The sequence below is a fragment of the Xiphophorus couchianus genome, chromosome 7, assembly GCF_001444195.1.
Source record: "Xiphophorus couchianus chromosome 7, X_couchianus-1.0, whole genome shotgun sequence".
NCBI lineage: Eukaryota > Metazoa > Chordata > Actinopteri > Cyprinodontiformes > Poeciliidae > Xiphophorus > Xiphophorus couchianus.
This window is the reverse complement of record NC_040234.1, coordinates 28,435,187-28,454,775: the sequence shown is the minus strand read 5'-3', so window position 1 is coordinate 28,454,775 and position 19,589 is coordinate 28,435,187. Positions and strand designations below refer to the sequence as shown.

General features: G+C 42.5%; 1 protein-coding gene across 3 annotated transcripts in view; it reads right to left on the bottom strand.

Moving 5' to 3' along the window:
- LOC114148163 (serine/threonine-protein kinase N1-like) overlaps positions 1 to 19,589 on the bottom strand; it is a 45,147-nt gene that overhangs the window by 10,085 nt on the left and 15,473 nt on the right. Inside the window, exons 1-10 of one of the 3 annotated variants that reach the window (XM_028023208.1) lie at positions 19,262 to 19,474; positions 10,043 to 10,343; positions 6,496 to 6,641; positions 5,901 to 6,021; positions 4,599 to 4,744; positions 3,145 to 3,358; positions 2,860 to 3,054; positions 805 to 914; positions 570 to 713; positions 407 to 482 (exon numbers count right to left, since the gene is read on the bottom strand). In XM_028023208.1, coding sequence (XP_027879009.1) covers positions 407 to 482; positions 570 to 713; positions 805 to 914; positions 2,860 to 3,054; positions 3,145 to 3,358; positions 4,599 to 4,744; positions 5,901 to 6,021; positions 6,496 to 6,641; positions 10,043 to 10,343; positions 19,262 to 19,330 — 1,522 coding nt within the window. In that variant the 5' untranslated portion in view covers positions 19,331 to 19,474. Of the gene's footprint in view, positions 1 to 406; positions 483 to 569; positions 714 to 804; positions 915 to 2,859; positions 3,055 to 3,144; positions 3,359 to 4,598; positions 4,745 to 5,900; positions 6,022 to 6,495; positions 6,642 to 10,042; positions 10,344 to 16,070; positions 16,412 to 19,261; positions 19,475 to 19,589 lie in introns of those variants that run through there. The other 2 variants (XM_028023207.1, XM_028023209.1) reach the window with 2 other exon arrangements.

The window sequence follows — 19,589 nt, the reverse complement described above, 5'->3', positions numbered from 1 at the left end:
TCTGCATTTTTGTTTAATTCTAAGTTTCACCTGAAACCAATTTCAGACTGGATCTAAACTTAGATGGTGGTTCTAAATAGTAGTCTACATTAGGTCTAATTCACGAATCAAGAGCTCTAAATTTACCATCTACGTTCCAACCTCACAAAATATGGATCATGGTTGGAAGAACAAGATCCTGGATGCACACTGTGGACCAGAAAGTGAAAGTCTTTGCTCAGAATGGACAGAAGCGATTGACTTGTTGAGGACAAGAACTCCTCTATCAGCTGGTGGAACTTAAAAAATCCAAGTCTGACAAGAATCAACTTGTTTGTTGGAATTTCTGGTATTTCTTTTCCCCAGGTTCCTCTGTGGAACATTTAGCTTAAGAATGAAAATCTCGCCAGTTTGGAAGTGAACCCACCATGCTGCTTGGAGAAGACCTTCTTCTGCCTCTGCAGTCGGCGGCCTCGCTCTATGACTGGGTTGAAGAAGGTCACCTGAAAGCCAGACGTTTCCGTGTTAGTCAGCTAAGTCCCGCCGTTGTTTTCCGGTATTTGGTCATGCGGCGCTGAGCGGAGCCCCACCTCGGCCAGCAGCAGCCCCTGTGGCTCCAGCTCCAGCTGGACCTGGTGCCTCTGGTTGTCCAGGAACTCCTCCAGCTTCAGGTACTTCAGGGCGCACAGCGAGCGATAATCTCTCCAGTACACGGCTATCTCCATCTCCCGGGACTAAAGCCAGGATATGATATTTTAGAGAAAAAAACCCCCAAAAATCTCCTTATAATTACACATTTCCAGCATGTTTCTAACAAAGTCTTACTCGCTCCAGTTCTACGGTGAAGGTGTGGTCCCAGGCCTGCTCCCCCACCGTTCTCCAGGGAGTCTGGCCCACCACGGTGTTCTCCAGCTTCAGCACTGCGCTCACCTCCGCTGCAAACCAAGCAGGAAAACAAAAACACTTAGAGTTCTTCTAGAGTTTTCTTTAACCTACCAGGCATATTTTGTGCGTGCAGAGGATTAGTCCACATATTGATCTTTGTTTTTCATTGTATTTTCCGCCGGTGAGTTTTAAGGGTTTAAACTCTGCCGGTGTCCATTATGACGCTTTTATTGGGCAGCCTAGAGCCCCCCCCCTTTTTTTTTTGATTGACACCGCATTCCACCAATAATGTTATGAAATGGCTTTTCCTGAGCCAATAATATCCAGAGAGCGACTTGAGCCCGTTTTGACATGCCTGTATTGTTTCTGGAACATTTCTGACTGCTCAACTCGGAGACTAAATCTAAAGCCACAGATGTGTAGCCAACACATGTCCTGTCATAAGGATATAAGGCATTTTAGGGTTTGTTTTGAGATGAATCCACCAGCTGCATGCGTGACCACGGGTAATGTGTGCGCCTTTGCTGCGTCAAAGTCAGGCTCTGTGCGCCTTCATGCGTAACGGTGTTTACAGGACTTTTTCTCACCAACGGAGAGACACGTTGTCAGAATGTGTCAAAACTGAATGTAAAGCAAAATATAAATGCCATGTTTTTTTCAAAGCGGTTTAGAGTTTCTAGGATCTTCTATTTGGTGATCGTTGCGTTTTGTTTCTGGGGAATAAGTATGAAGTGACCGAGTGGCCTTTTTGTTTTAGCCATTAGCGCTAGCAGGACCAAAGACCCATATTTATTTTACCACCATGCTCAGTAAGCAGGATATATAAGACAATGATTAATAATAATAATAGAGGCATTCTCTCTTCTACCATCACAAACATAAACATGTAGAGTTTTCTAAACTGGAGCTTTAACAGAAACTGCTTGCTTTGGTCAGACGAGTCTAGATTTAGGTTTTTACAACAAACATTCCTGGTGGAGGTTCTTTATTGGCGTGGGCCTGCTTCTTTTCCCAAAACTCTCAGAATGTTTTGAAATGTGGAAAAATGTAAATACAAAAAAAAAAAAAACTGTGAACTTACAATGGATCATCACTAGCTATTTCAAAATAAAAAAAGCAAGAACATACGACCAAATCAAGACAAATTAAAATGATCAAACTTCTTCCAGGCTGAGCTGAAAACACGAGATTTTGTGATTTCACTGAAAGAAGAAATCATGCTGCCCTATCGGCAACGGTGCCAGAAACGTTGATGTCTGTAATTCCCACTAAACACCTGGAACAATAAAGCTCAGACTTTATCTGAACGCTTTTTACACGTATTCACAAGGGACAAGGGAATAATTATTTCATACGGAGCCAATTTGTCGAGTTTCCTTACAAAGAACGGAGCGCGCTGTAATTTTCATCGCAGGTACACCTCAACTGTGAGAGACAGAATCTGAAAGCAGAGTCTAGAAACCATGTTGCATGATTTTTTTAAAATGAACTTGCATTTTATCGCATGAACTAAATATTTGGCACAGTAGAAAAGCAGAACATTGCAACTTGGTACAGAAACCTTTGTTTACAGTCACATGATGTTTCCTGCAGTTCTGGGCCAGGTTTTGGTCCACTCCTCCATACAGATCGTCACCAGGTCTTTCAAATTTTTGGAGCGGTTGCTAGGCAACACAAAGTTTCAGCTCTCTTAAAAGGTTTTCTATTGGATTCATGTCTGTCACACAGATGAGGTGTGACTGTGATGAAAATGACAGTACTCACTATTCTTTGTAAGTAGGAGAACTTCAAAAATGTGATCAAATACTTATTTTCCCCACTCTAACTCTGTTGTTTAATAGCAGGTCTTCATCTTCCTTTAATTGCACTTTTCAAGGTTGAAACTAAAGTTATTTTCATTTGTTGGGTAGCAAATACAGTTCCTGCTCTGCCTTCGTGGCGTAGCTAGCATAACGAAGAGCAGTTTGAAAACCTGCGCTTTAACAGGACCCTTACAGGAGAGCTCGTCGTTCTTGCCGGGCAGCTTGAGGCTCATGCTGCTGGTGCTGCGGCTGTAGAGGCCGATCAGTTTAAACGAGGAGCGCCCGTCGGTCTGGGAGAAAGACGGAAGAGCCACCTGGCTCCCTCGGCTGCGTCCCGGAACGACGTCCGGCAGCCCCACGCAGCCGAGAAGGCGGACCTGCAGAGTGCCTGAAGAGAGAAACCCGGGGCGTCTGATAAACACATGTCCGCTTCTAGGAACAGGAAGGATGAAGCGAGGCGTCCCGTCGGCGCCGGTACCTGTGAGCGGCGACGGCTTGCTCAGCGTGCTGTACTGGTTGTGCACATATGGGGTGCTCTGCTGGGAGCTGAACGCCGAGGACGAGGCCAGCACCAGCTCCTCCTTGATGAGGCAGGCCTTGGGATGATCCTCCGGGAGCTCCTGGAGCCGCTGCTCCAGGGAGCAGCGCAGGAGGTCCAGGCGCTGGGACGACTCACTCAGACCGCACTGGGCCTGCAGAGCGGGAGAGAAAATGGGAAATGGCCTCAATGTTCGCGTTTGAGCTTCGAGAGCTAGTGCTAATAAACACAACTCCGATCACAGCCCATGGTGAGCAGGACAAGTTTAAAGAAACTGAAACGGGCAAAAACGAAAGGCTGACTGCCTTGGTCAAATGTGAAAAATAAACTCCCACAAACCCGCTTTCAAATGGTTCAGAAAGCGCAATTAGGAATTTTAAATGTAATGTAAAAATAATTAATAAAGCACGACGTCGCTCAGAGTGCAAAGCATAGAATTAGACTGAACAGATCTGCCCTAGGGGATCGTGCATATTGCCACTTATACTCAATCGGTTTCAATATTGGGGCCGATACAGATATAATGGATTCGTGCATCACTAGATGAAATCGCAAACTTCGAGATATTTTACAGCAGTTTCATGTGACAGAGCAACACAAAGTGGCAGATCATTTTAAGAGGAGGGAAAAGATATCTAGTCGTTAATAGGCCTGTCACCATAACAAACTTTGCTGGACGATAAATTGTTCCAGAAGTTATTGCGATAAACGATGATATTGTTTCTCAATCATTCTTTAGCAATTTAACGGTAATGGTAAAAGTAATAATGCAAGAACACATTCTAAAAGACCAGTAAACTTTAAACTTTAATGAACATTTAACACTGGAACTGGAAGACATTTTAAATGTCCAAAGTAAATGAGCAAAACAACAAATAAAATGAATTTTGAAGTATCCTTCAAATAAACTCTAGTTCAGACCAAAGCACCAGACTGAAGACTTTTATTATCCAGTCTATCGGTAGAAAGACAGAAAAAAAGAGATAAACGATAAATCATGCCAATAGAAATTATTTAGTTTGTTTAATTTATCATGCAATTAATTGATTTATTGATTATTATGACAGACCTAGGTTAAATGTTTTTATTGACTAGGCAATGAATTTATTTTCCATTGGCAGTTCTTCTAACTTCACTGATTGAACAAACTAATGTTGTTTGACCAAGCTTGAGAAAGTATTAGTGTTTTTAAGAGTGCTGTACTGGTGCAGAGTTATCAAATACATTTGTAATTCAGTACATTTATGTTTTTTTTTTTAAAGAAATGTTTTAAGACAATTCAAGTCAAGTTTTTCTGTATCAGATCGGTATCGGTTGATACTAAACCTCAGATATTTGTATTGGTATCGGAAGTGGAAAAAAACCGTGGCGCTCTGTGGTTGTCGTCGTCTCACCTCAGCGATGGCCTTCTTGTCCTGGACCTTTCCCGCCCCCAGCAGCCGCAGCATGTTCTTGGCTCCCTCAGCCATGGCGTGCTCCACGCGATAGTGGTGCCAGAGCTCCTCGACGCGCAGCTCCGCCCCGCACAGGTCCGGCTTGCCTAGGAGACACGGGTCAGGGTTCAGGGGTCAGTAAGGCATGGGGTCGACATCACACACGGATACATGCAGTGGGGATTGACAAAAAGAAACCAAGCCGCAGAAATGTGCAACTGCGCAGTTGCATTTCTCTAAACATTGAAGGCCGGAAAACAACTGATATGTTTTGCAGCTAGGCGTCGCTAAATCCTTCGCAGATTAAATTCAGAGGAGTGGCAGTCTAGAGCTAATGTTTTAAGAACTATTTTGACAATTGCAAACATTTTTGCCGACAATTAAACAAGTGTCAGAAATCCAACAATGACCTCAGTTAAAATGAGTACATTTATTATGTAAAATATTTTGCTTACAACCTAAATATTTAACGTGGAACTATATATTTTGTTTGTAAATTAAATATTTAGTTTGTTAATTAAATGTTTAGTTCGAAACTGACATTTTTTTTCTATTTTGACGGGCAAAATAACCCAAATTATTGCTGTTCATTTTCAACTATAACGTCACAAACTGTACCCCATACACAGACTCACCCGCATGCTTTGAAAACTAAAGAAACTAATTTTGGAAATGCAGATCTCAAACCCAGAATGTTCCAAAACGATTTGAGTCGTATCTGTTATTCTGCGTAAATTATAAGTGTAAGAGGGCAAATGTTTACTCCCTGAGATGTTTTCACAAATGTACATTGATTCCTTTAAGGAACTTTAAGGAGCTAAAAGGATGAAAACCCAAATATCCTCACAAGAAGCCTTTGAATGTGCCTCCTCTCCTCCTTCCCTGCAGCTCTTCCTGCTGCCATCTGGGAGACAGACTCCCTTCCTGGCCCCCTGGGCCTGCGCTGCCTCCTCTCTCCGGCCACAACTAAATGAGGCATGGCTTTTAGTTGTTGGGCAACATCAAGGAGATGGAGGAACATCAATAAGGCTCTAACCTAAGAAGGCCGTAATGGATATATATATATATGTGTGTGTGTGTGTGTGTGTTTGAGTGTTCTTCACTGGATGACTATACACTGTGAAGATCTGAAGCAAGGACTGATCGATTACCACTCGCGTCATAAAATATGCAGCTCTTCCGGGTCCAAAGGGTGACAGGTGGGATGAAAGAGAGGATGAAGCTTAAAAGAGAATAAAAAAAAAACAAAACAAAAGTGGGTACTTTGGTTGTCATCGGACTGCTCGGTGGCCTGCATGGCCTTTCGGATCTGCATCCGGATGATGTCGATTTTGGTTTTGCTGTCCTGCAGCACCTGCTGAGCCGACTGGAGGAGCTTCTTGTCCTGCAAAAACACACCAGCAGGACTCAAGTGTTGGAATCGGCAGCTAGGCTGGGGTATTCAGCGCTGTGGAAAAAAATGATCTCTTCTTTTTGCCACACATCACACAAAATTTTATATCAGACAAAAATTGCATAAATCCGGTTTCCAGAAGATTTTTTTTTTCCTTTCAAAAATGAATCAACTCAGGTCAATATGATGTGAAAAAGTAATTGCTCCCCTCAATCAACTAATAACTTGATTGAGTGGAGCCTCAATTTGACTTTGTAATTTAAGGCTTTGAAATCAAGATTCTGTCTATTTAAAAACTCCTGCTCTTTCTAAAACTCTTCTGCACCCCCCCCAAAAAAAACAACATAACTTTTTTCCACAAGATGTTTTAGACATGAAAAACCCACTGAGGCCATTATTTTAGGAACGGCTTATTCTGTAAGGGGGAAAAGAAATGTAGATGTGAAAAATGGACAGTGAGTGTACCTTGGTACCCCCACTTGAGTATATTGGGATCATGTTCTCTGCTCCCTGCTTGACCTTCAGCTCGATGTTTAGCTGTCGCTCCAAAGCTGCGATCCGTTGCTGATTGGCCGATGTCCGGCTGACTGAGCCCGGAGACTTAGTGGTCTCTGCAGACACATGATAGAAGGTCGGGTTACTTCTGGTGTTTGTGTTCACATCATCAAAATGTGCTAAAGGCCACATCTTAGTGTCTATTTTCTTACTGCAAAAAAGTCAAAACAAAAAATACTGTAAACATTCTCGACATATAATAAAACCAAAGACACCTAAATATACATTTACGATAAAACATAAATGGTCAACATGGAAAGACTGCACAGACGTACTTGAGATTTATTAGACCTCAAACAGTTTTATTTTTTAAATTAGTTTTAGATTCCTGAAAGCTACCCAACAAGTATATATAAAGTAATCCAGTCTTCTAAAAAATGCCTTGCGGTTGCACTTTGTTATTTTCATTTAGGCGAACAAGATGGGACAGGTCAGGAGGGAAAGCGGCAGCATCTGTAACTTACAAAGGTCGGACACTCAGTCCAGACAGGAGGCAGATTTTTGCTTTGATTTCATAAAGATTGTTAGAATTTCTGTCAGTAATTAATATTTCAGATTTGTTGTGTAACTGTAGAAACAGCAAGGAGAGAGAGAGAAACTCGCTGGAACAATGCTAACTAGCCTAGCATGTCACTGAACAGTTGTTCACCTTTTGCACTACGACAGACAGGAGTGGCTAGGCTGGTATTTGGTATTAGAGCTGCTGCTGACTGACTCATATGTCGTGAAGTGTGGTAAAAAGTATAGAGACAAGTTCAATGTATGAATATCGTGGTAATTACTTTTCCTTCATTGATAAATGCAAGGAAAATGGCGACTAACAATAGTTTGGAGCTACGCTACCTAAGCTGATACACCTTCCCACCTTTCTTGGGGGAGAAAATAGGTTATTAATTGACACCCTTCCATTTGTCGGACTTCTCTTTCTTTCTTTTTTTTTTTGAAAACCTGACTTATTTCTCCTGGCTGGCTGGATTTGGTTGGAGTGCAGCAGAAGAAGAAGCGCCACACCTCCAAGAACCACGACTGTGTGCATATCTATATGTCAAGCTTACAAATTTAGTAATAGTGATTGATTGTGGTTAATCACAGAGCTAGCGTGTGGTTAATCTGATTACATTTTTTTAAATGATCAAAATAAATACAGCTAAACTTTTACTTTTAGTAAGTGCAGAAATTAATTAAAGCTTGGAGTAGGGATTGAACGACTACGTATTTTTTAAGGTCGACTACATCATGATAATAGTCGAGTCGATGTCGACTAGTCGCGGTGACGTCATAGTGACGTAAGCGCAAAAACCCTTCACAACTACTTTGAGGCTTTATTAGCTATTTTCACGGCAAATATTGAGCAGCGGGGAAAAGTTTGTTGCACAAAGTCGGGTCTGACTTTTTTTTTCTAAACACCGGCTGATGCTGATGATCTCTGGATAGTTACTATAGGAGTCAAACTATCACACTGACTACATGGTGCTTTTGGAACATCACAAGCCAAACTTGTTATGAACGGATCCCGTTTGGTTACAGCTGAATTCAACGAAACCACCTGCTTCTCCTCCGCCCGATGCGCGGCAGGAAGCTCTGCTGACTCAGCAGATTGAACGATTTAAGATATTTTCTAGTCAACGTCAACATGATCAAAGTCGAGTCGATGTCGAGTGGACTAGTCGTTGTGACGTCATAGCAACGCAAGACGCAAATTTGTGATTTGCTGCCGCCGGTGTCCTGTCACAGCTGGGCGTTTCATGAATGAAGTTACTGACAACTGACTGGATCGAGCCGGTTGTTCAGGAGCTAGCATTAGCATTAGCGGATGCCTTTTCAAATGACTGCGCATCGCGGTCGTACTTTTGTTGTACTTCAGCACAGCTTTGCAGATTTTGCACGTTACGGTAGTTAAACCAGAAGAGTCATCTCTAGTGAAATATTTCCACACTGTTGACGAATTTCTACCTGTTTGACAAGATGCGGGCTTGTCCTCGATCTGTCTTGAAGACGCCATTTTGTAGCCAGTGTTCTGTCAGATCAGCTGTCAGAGTGTCATACACTTCTGACAGCTGATCTGATGACACTTCTAAGCACGAGGTGTCATTCTTAGCACGAACTCACGGCTATATATATGTCAGACAAGTATACACTGTCATTACCAACTACAGGCTTTTATTTAATCCGCAGCTGTCATTACCACAGATCTTTATTTAATCAGCAACATAACATCATAATGTATTAGTTAGATCGTCGTGACAAAGACACTCGCGAACAGGTGTTCTGTCAGATAGCCATACGTTGTCAGATAGTCATACGCTTAGCTCAGACATGTATACGTTGTCATTACCATATGATTTTATTTAATCAGCAACATAGAATCATGACGTAGATCATCATACACTTTGTTATTAACAGTTATATGGCATCCTGACTTAGCGGTTAAGTAGGTTAATGAGTTTTACACGGGCCTGTGTTGTAATTGACTGCAGCTGCAGCCAGACCTGCTTTAAATACACTTTGAAACCATGACAACGCATGTATATTTATCTAGTTATCATATTATGTCATATTATAAACAATTTAATGACTTATTTTCGTCATAACTTGTTGCGTATGCTGAACTGACAACTCCACTGACGGTCAGACTTCTTAATGCGCATGCGCGGGCATGCGTACTGACTGCATGTGTGCTATCCTGACAGCGTATGGCTATCTGACAGAACACCGGCTAAGTGACATCCTTAGCGGGAAGGGGGCGAGTTTTAGACGGCTCGTGTTTTGCAGTGGACTGCAGCTGCAACTCCATCTCCTTTTAAAAACACTGTAAAACCACAAATATGCATCCATCTACATATCATTTAAACTAATGTATTAACTTATTTTTCTTGTGTCTTGTGACGTACACTGTGCTGTCAGATCAGCACAGGCTGTCACCACCGGCAATCACATGACTGCGACTAGTCGACATGAAATGTAAAAACTCGCGAGACGTCCTAGACTAGTCGACTAGTCGACTAATTGGTTCAACCCCTAGCTTGGAGCAGCGTTGAAAGACCCTCACACTTTGTAACCGAGGTTGTTCCGCTTTGCCACCTCATCTTCTTCCAATAACCTGCCGTGCAATTCCGCACATCACCAGCAGGCTTCCAACTCAGAAGCAGGAATTTACCAAGTTCAGAACACAAATGTGACTCACCAATAACTCAAAGTGACTTGGAGGGATTTATCAGTGTACCAAATGTCAAATATTAGACGGAAAGGTCTGTCTGAGCTTAGGGGGCGCTGTTGAGCCATTTGGCCACGACCAGACTTTGGTGAGTTTTTGAGCATGTTGAGGTCCTCCGAAAAGGCAATTCATAACAACAAAAAAATTGTTTTCGAAAATCAAACGCAACTTTGCAGCACTTTTGCTCCCCACGCCTGATGATGAAGCGATTCACGGGCGTTGTGTCGCCTTCCTGCTGTTTACCTTGGTGGTCATCCGGACCCTTGACAACAATGTGTGCATCCAGCTCCCGTAGCTGCGCCTGGAGCGAATCCACTTTGCGCTTGGAGCTACGGAGCTGTGAGTCCACCTGCTGGCCCTTCCTCTTGTCCGTGATGGCCCTGCGCAGATTCTCCGCGCCCTCCTTGATCTTCAGCTCCTTGCGGATCTCCCTGCGGATCCTCTCGCGGTGCTCGTCCAGCCGCTGCTGCACGCTGGAGTCCGAGAAGTCCGAGTTCTGGTCCAGGCCGAGCTGCTGGAGCACCGACAGGCCATCCGGGTCGGTCTAGAGAAGGACAAAACAAACGTGGTAAGATGCAGAGGTCGAAACATTTCGTTCAACCAACACTCGGTAATATGGCGGTTATTCTATTTGAGACAAAAAGGGACCAAATGAGAACATCTGATGGAGTGAGGATGAGTCAGAAAGAATGCTAACCAACCATTCTGACAAACTGGAACAAAGAAGAAAGGAAGGGGAAACTGAAACTGAGTGAATTGTCATCCTGTGAAACCTACAAAGCTGACACCTTAAGGCAGAATCAAAGCTGAGGTAACATTTAAGAGCATAAAGAGCTGAATGCTCACATCAGCAACCCCAACAAGATTACAGCAGATTAGAACAGAGTCAGTTAGGATCCCTGTCTGCTTCAGCTCGTGTCGCATAGGAAACAAATATGTTTAAATGTCATAAAAAGCGAGTATTGTTTTCATAGGATCAAATTTGCCAGGTTGTTGTTATGTCTCGTCTTATTTTTGCTGTTCTTTTGTTAAAATCTAGAACCAGGCAGTAGCTACCTATCAACACAACACGGAATCCAAGAAACTACTTCCCTCCTCGTGTCAAAATAAGAGTGCAACACTTAGCGAGTCTCACCAGATGAAGACATGCTTGCAGCACTGCTTTGAAAGGCAAATTTTACTGAGGTTATTATTTCACTCCTACTGAACAACCACTGTATTTCATTTTATTTGGTTGTGACTTTGTCTCATTTGAGGTAAATCAAATTTTCTTGTGTTCTGGGCATTGTCAAAAAGAAGGAATCATGGATTCAGAAGTTATTCATGAAAAATAACTCCTGAATTTCTTCACTTCACAAAAGAGTTATATTCCACAAGTAAGACACTGAAAATAGGGTTTCTGCAGGTTTCGCCCATTCAAATTTCAGACCTTTCAAGATCTTTTAAAGACCAGCATGAAAGGAATTTAAAACCTACGTCGCCACAAATATGTGCAAACTTCTTCTGGCCAACGGGCAATAAATCTGCACTTACCCAAGATGGACACACAAAAGCTAGCCTGCTAGTTATCTGGCTAGCTAGTTATCTTTTTAGCTAGCTAACCATAGTTATGTCTGCTAGCCAGACAGCCTTGATAGCAAGGGTGTGTTTACAAATACATTAATGTCTATGAATGTTAGCAGCTAGTTAGCAGTAACCTCAACTGTCTCGAGTTACAGAAGGAATTGAAGATGTCTGAGTGTGACTTAAACCTTTGCCTGACAGAAAAAAAGTATTACACAAGATTAAACGATCCAGTCAAGACCACATTTGAAACCTTTGATCTTCCATCTACTATAGACCAGCTTACTTTATTAATTTTTTAAGGGAATTTAACACATTTTAAGGCCTTAAATTTAGATGCATGAATTTAGGACTTTTTAGGGACACCCTGGAATAGCCCTGAAAGTCTCAAGAGAACCCCCTTTTGAAAATAAAATAAAACTGATTTACTCCCTTGAACAGTAATAAACAGAAAACGGATAGATATGCTGTGTTTATTAATGCAGCCTTGTTTAAAATAAATGAACTTTTAAGAAAACTGTCTCATGTATATAACTGTCAGTTATTTAATGATTGCTGTGTCCTAAAAAATATGCAAATGACCCAAACACATACTTTGTGTGTATGAGTAATCCAACTGAGTCAGCATTTTGCCAAATAAACTGTCTATATGTTTGACAGTTACTGCTGTCAAGATTTTGAAACCTCAAAAATGGTTCATCGTGTCATTTCAATGTTTCCTTTTTTTTGTTTGTTTTAAACGTCAGTGCTGCACACTGCTGATCAGACTGGTGACAAACTTCATCCACCAGCATAGGCGCTTGATTGAAATATTTTGAGGTGAGATTTTCACTGACCTTCCTAAAATAAGAATAGAAAATGTTACCTACAACATAGCCCACTTTTCTTTTATCTGAACTTCATACTAGCCTGAAGCATCAACTTTTTATGTTTCAGATCTAACGTGACTTTACAGCTTTATTTACAGCACCTTATTTTTGACCCAGCTGTACTCAACTTGTCCATTTTGGCCTGTATGGCGTAAAGACACCGCTGCTAAAGATCATTCTAAACAACTTTGTTTAAAGGCAAAATATTGTGTATTTTCCAGGCACATAGTGCCACTTTATAGCATAATCAACTAACTATGTTGCCTTCAGTTGTTACAAAAATGTTGTGTCAAATATGACTTTATTTAACCCCTTGAAATTGGGCCTCTATCTCTTTAAAAACCGCTGCTCTTTTGAAACTCCGCCTCCATCATCATGGCTCCTCTTTTAACCCTTTAGCGGCATCTTTACGTTACACTGAGGAGAAGCTAGTGGAACGAGTTCAGCAGACGTGCTGCTCCACCTGGTGTTTGCTAATTGCTGCTGGCTAGTCTGAAGGAGCTGATTGGGTGAGTCCTGAGGGTGGGCTGCTCTGTGAGGCGAAAGCTTGGAAACTGCAGCTCAGAGGAGGAGCTGCGCCTCAAAGGCGGAGCTAGGCCCACCCAGGCGTTTTACACAGGATTTCTCAGACATGAATGAAAGAATCAAGAAAACATTCCAAGTATGTTTTTGATGAGGAAATAACATTGTAACATGATGTAAAGCTAAAGAATCCCCCCCCCCCAAAAAAACGTAAATTATTTTTATTTAAATACCATGATACTGGGAAAAGTGTGATATTATTATTCAAGATTATCATGCAGTGAGAATCTCACACCACTCCATTCTGAGTAATGAACTGAATATTTTTCTGTAAAAAAGCAACAAAAAAATGCTGGTAGATCGACATCCATCCACTGGAGTTACACCACACCAGCCTCATCGGATCCGTCTCAATCACATATTCAGTATTTGTCCCACCGTCCCCTCCTCTCTGCTACAGAATAATGACGAGGCACTCGGAGTCTTTCACCGTGCAGCCAGCCCTCCAAGCTCGGGGGATCTGATTACAGCTCCTCCGGCTCTCTGTGACCATCCAGCTGCGCGCCGGCCGCGGCCACAGCTCTCTGCTCATTAAAGCTGTAATCCATCTGCTTGCGCAATGCACTACAGCAGCCCGAGCAGCACAGCATCCACCGCAAAGTGCTTATGGGATTTTTTAACTGCAGCTTTAATGCACAACTCAAAGACACGCAACTAAGTGTGTTTGACATACCGGCAACAGAGAGGGATTATCAAGAGGGATATCGCTGTAGAAATGTGTTGTTTTCCAATAGAGTAGTTGGAGAAAAACAGTAAATTTAAATAGAGATGCGCCAAGATGTTTACGTTTTATCTGTCCTACCTGGTGACTGGATGGATAGAAGCTCAGAAATCCTATAATTTTCACTTCCTAATGAACGCAGGTTGGCAAAATGAATGCCTCAGCAGCTAGAACACTCTTCAGTGTGGGGGTTGCTGCTGATGAAGAATCAAATTTAGCTATGTTGAGTACAAGTGCTTGACATGAAATCATAAGCAACACTGAGATGCTACAAGCTTTTTTTACGACATGTAATTTGCTCTGCAAAACAGAGAGAGAGAGCAAGACTTCCAACTAGGCCTGTCATAACAAATTTGGCTGGACAATAAATTGTCCCATAAGTTATTGCAATAAACAATGATATTGTTGTTTTGAGACCATTTACAAGTAATATAATGTTAATGGCATAATAATGCAAGAACACATTCTCAGTACTCAATAAACTTTAAGTTATAATGAACTTTTAACACTGGAATTGGAAAATATTTTAAATATCCAAAGTAAATATACATATTTATTTTGACACAACAAATAAAATGAATTATGAAGTCTGGACTAGTTGAGACCAAAGAAACAAACTGAAGACTTTTGTAGTCCAATTTTTGGTAGAGAGAGAAAAGAGAAAAACGCTAAATTATGGAAATTATTGAGCTTGTTTTAATTTATCATGCGATTAATTGATTCGTTGCTTAATGTGACAGGCTTACTTTTAACGTCTGTCTGTCAGAAACTCAGGATGTGGACATGCTGACAGATTTTTTTTTGGAAATCTCAGAGAAGGCTTTCTCACAACGCGATCCAGAGCCTGTCATGGTTCCTGAACGGGATTTTGAACCAGTGTTGCATATTTCCATTGGAAGAATGAGGTTGGACACTGTGGAAAACACCTGCACATCCTCATCCCTGCTGTGAAGATGTGCGCACACACACACACACACACACAACACAAGGTCCCTTTAATATTTGTCTTAAACCAAGCATTTCCCTGTTTGGTTTAATTCAGTCTTAGACTCATCAGTCCACACCATGTGAACCGCTCAGGGAAAACTTTTTCTAGGCATGTTGGCAGTGGTTTTGATCGTCCTCAAATTGTAGACTATCTTCCACACAATCAAACAGGTGATTTCAAAGTCTTTTGAGATGTTTTTACATCCCTCACCGGACTCAGAAGCTGCTAAAATCTCCTTTTAGAAGGCGTCAGACAGATCCTCAGGTCCCACCCTGGTGCTTACCTTCACTTCAACAGTCAGGAGCCTCAATCTAAAGGGCAAACTCTCTTTAAAATGCTGAGTGACAATGTTCTAATCATGTGACCCTGGTGTGATTTTTTTGTGTGTGCAAATGTCACAGCTTTAAGTAAGATCAAATGTAGGGGTGTCATAATTTATTCCTGAAAATAAAATAAAAATTTTTTTTCAAATATATTTAGCAAAAAATGACTCTTTCTTCAGTTTTTCTTCTGTATAATATTTATCTGTTGATAAAAGTTTATATTAAGAGAAACGACTGTAAATAGATTTATAACAGCTGACAACAGAAAGGTGTAAACAAAGTGGGTAACACTTTATTGGACGGGGTGTGCATAAGACTGACATGACATGTTATAAGCATGTTCATAACACCTGTCATGACCATGAAGGAGTCCTCATGAATGTTGTCATGAAGTGTCATTAGGTAAATAATGACACATATAATGCAAAGTTGACCATTTTAATGGACTTTTAATACAAATATTAATGCAACTTCTCATTAAATGTGTCGTTATTTATAGAATGACACTTCACCACAACATTCGTAAACATTCATGAAGACTCCTTCATCTTGGTGACAGGTGTTATGTCATGTTTATGAACATGTCATGTCAGTCTTATGCACACCCCATCAAATAAAGTGTTACCAAAAAGAGTTTCTCATGTCACGCCCCTCCTAAAATATTATCCTAACTTATTTTTTCCCAAAAGTGATTTTGGCACAAAAGAGAAAAAAACACTTTTAGGCTGGTATTTTAGGAAGATGATATTTTCTTATGGCTCTTATCAAAGGGTCAAAGGTTGACAAAAACTAGAGATCTGCTACAGAACATCTCTACTTTTATAACACGTATCTTTGGCACACTTTAGCACTGATGAGGTAGGCAAAAAAAAAACAAAAAAACAGCTCAGTGTGAGCAGGCAGGCGGCTCGTGGCAGCACAGAAAGCGAAGCCAGCAGCGAACCACGAACGACAGGAAGGGAGAGTTTTTGTTGCTCTGACGCACAATGCAACTTAATCCTCCGTGTTTCCCCAACAAAGCAGCTCAGGAGCGAGCCGGGGGACAGATCACCCCACTCAAAGTCACAAAATATCACAATCGATTCGCAGTGGCAGAGCAGATGTTTTGACAGGAAGTAGAACGAGGAAGCTGACAGAAAAAGACGGCCATAGCTGAGGATGGAAAGACGGTGCAGACAGAAGCAGGTGGCGGCGTCGAGGCCCTGCCCCGGCCGAAGTCGCCTACCGAAGACTCCGCGTCGCTATGGTCGCCGGGTACCGTGGTGTCAGTCAGCTGATCCCCCATGAGGTCCTCCATCAAGGCCTCGCTGGTCATCGCTGGTCTTCTCGCTGGCCTAACTCACGCGCACACTCGCACAGCAAGCCTCTGACACCAATCGGGCAAACCTATTGCGCTATTCCTGCCTCTTCACAATCCAGGATGTCCATGAATCAAAAAAAGGAGAGAGAAAAAAAAAAGCAGGGCTAAATCTGGAGCGAGGAATCGAGATGGAGAAAAGGAGGAAAGAACAGCAGAGAGACGGCCGCCCCACCTCGCTGCTTCCTGTTCTGCTCTTTGCCAAATAGAAAGCGAGACGTCGTGCCCTCTGTGCACACACACACACACACACACACGCTCGCCTGGGTTTTGTAAGTGAGAGAGATCGCAGTCACTCTGCTTCCTGCTACCGGGTCTCCGAAGCCCAGAGACAGGGTGTTGTGACAGAACGCGCTCGCTCTTCACCGTCAGAGGTCATCCTCATGGATGTTATTTAGTGTGTGTCAGAGAGAGAAGGGGAGAGAAGTACAGATTACTCACATCAAGTGTGTATTAAAGTTAAAACAGAGGAAAATCAAGAATATAGATGAGGTCATAAGGCCACCACAGACCACAGTAATATGGGTTTTAAAAGAAAATAGGAGAAAAAAACCAAACACTGTTTTGACTTAAATTGGTTTGTGTTGCCCTGCGATGGACTGGCAACCTGACCAGGGTGACCCCACCTCTTGCCCGAAACGTCTCGCTGGAGATGGGCACCAGCACCCCTCGCAATCCCACTAGGGACAAGGGTGTTAGAAAATGCTTGGATAGACGGATCGTTTGTGATTCTAAAAGTATGATGACCTCAAGCAAAAATATTAGGGTTATACATAAATCTAAATCAAAGATCTTGTTTCTTTAATTTATATCAGAAATACAATAATAATACCGACTGTTGCTACCTAAATGCCGTGACATACCTCAAGCCTGCATTGTCATTTCATTCTAGTTTTAGCTGAGCTGAATGACGGCAATACACTTATCACTACAGTCTTTTAGGGGCGATAATGATCTGGTCCAACACTGGAGGACAATAAGTAAATATTTCAGGGTGTCTTCACACCTGAGAGTCCAACAAACTCAGTTTGAAACGACAACATTTGTTACATTTTCAGCTGGCGCAGTTAGCTTTCACACTGCACTGTCTCAAGTGAACCAAACCAGTTGGAAAAACCTCTCCCCCATCTGGGCTGTAGTGGTGCTGCACCAGGAACCACTGAAGGAAACAACAAGAAAACCTCTGAAGAAGACTCCAAAGAAGACGCGACTTCCTACTTTATGTAACAAATAAAAATGGAGTGGCGTCAGACTTTAGCAGTTGGAAGATTACTCTTTGGCAAAAGACCACGAGCAACACACAAGTTTATTTGGGTTGTTTTTACCCACAATCCCCTGCGCTATAGTCTGCTTCCTTCTTTTGGAGTGCTCTCCAGTCTGCTTGGCGTTCACATATGTTTTTGTACCACACCAAAGTTCACTTCAATGGAACCGAGACCTGTGTGTGTAGGCGGATCAAAGTTTACTTTGTTGGTCCATGTAAAATTTGACTGTGCATCCGAACCTCCCCAAGTGAACCTGTAAGGTTTTGTTTTTTTCTCTGTGTTAATTTAGGTTTTTGTGTCGTTTTCAGTTAAATTGAGTCTCTGTTGTCCTGTCCACCCCTTGATTGTCCCCAGCTGTCCCTTGTTTCTCCTGATTTTCTCCCTGTGTATTTAATCCCACCTGTGTTCCTTGTTCCTGGTCGGGTCTTTGTCGTATCTGTCTATTCTGTATCGCCGTGTCAAGTCTGCTGACAGATGTTTCTTGTTTTCCAGTTGCTACCAGTATTGGGCCTTAGCCTTCCATTCATTCTGTGCTGCCTGGATTTTGGCTTTTGGACCAAAATCCAGGCAGACCATTATCATTAAATCATCACTTCTATCATCTAAACCTGGGTCCACAGCGTCTTCCTCTCCATCTCGACTACCGCAAATCGTGACAGAACCAGATTTTCTAGGTAAACGAACAGCCATTAGATTAACGCAGACTAAACTGGGCTGGTGAGAATGCACCGTAAATAAAGACATTTCTTAGAAAGCTATATTATCCAGTTTTATTTATTTATTGTTTGTTTTGCACCACCCTTTGACTGGGAGTGTTAAGGGAACACCAACAACTTTGACTCACAACATCACAAAAATATACTTCTACTACATCATAGAAAACAGAACCCAGGGTCAGGCCGCCTCTCTCAGCGATCATTTTTGAACCTCTTCTACTCCGACTTCTTCTAAGATTCTCCAAAACTGAAGACCAATAACTTCTATGGTCTCAAAGTATTTCAGCTTTTAATGTGTGCTAAAGCCACCAACTGATAAAACCCCCCAAAAAACAGCTATCTGCTTTAATCTCACTCCTCGCACACACACACTAACACCCAACACCGCTGCAAACCACTGAGCTGCACTCGGATGCCTGGTGCAAGTCTTTGTGAGATGATACTGATGACGACATTTACGTCACACACCTTTTACGTAACGCGTACAGCACAGTGGACTTATGAGGATGAAACAGGCAGTTGCGCACCATGATGGTTTGTGGTTTTTGCCAAGAAAAATGTTTCAGCGACCTGACTAGCACCGTGGCACGACAAGTTGGAGGAAAGGGGGGGGGGGAGGACCTGCAGTCTTTCACTTCGTCCCATCTAGACAACACCTTGCAACTCAAGTGGCAGCTCACAAAAAAAATCAAACAAGACAATGAGTAATCAGTTGGCAGAGAGAAGCTCTGACTGGTTGTTTGTGACCACTTTTCTCTCTGATTTCTGTCCTCTTCCTGTCCGCCTTAGACGAGCAGATCAAGAGTTCATCTGACTCAGACACTGAGCAGTGCGGTGTCACAGGCCCTTGAAGCCCACACTGGATATTTCTCATGAAATAATGCCCCCAATCAGAGACAGGCCGAGGCAGAAAGGCAAGTAGCACATTCAGTTCTTCGTTACTCTGCTGTAAAGGGAATAGGAAGTGAAATCACATGAAGTTAAGTACACAGGCGGCGGACCGGGCCTCGTCGCCTGCTGTATCTCTTGCATTAACTTGCCGCGCATGTATGAGCAGGTATTAAATTTACATCCTTACCGAGCAGCTGGGCCTCCTGCAGTCTGCTGTGTCCCTTGGAGTGGTGGCTGCAGAGATAGCAGCCCCCATGCATCCATACTGCCACTCACTCCTTTACGCAAACATCCGAGCCATCCTTATCGTCACTGCAACGCTTAGACGGGACAGTCGAACGCTTGAACATGTCCAAGACCTGTCGTGATGCCCGCAGTCACACAGTGAAATAGAGGCAGCAGCTAAAAGTGAGCTGACCACAGTACCAGGAACTAAGATCACATCTCTTTTTACAGCCACAGCTCTTAAAGTTACAGTCTGACAGGAGCTGTCTGTGTCAACAAATCGGACAATG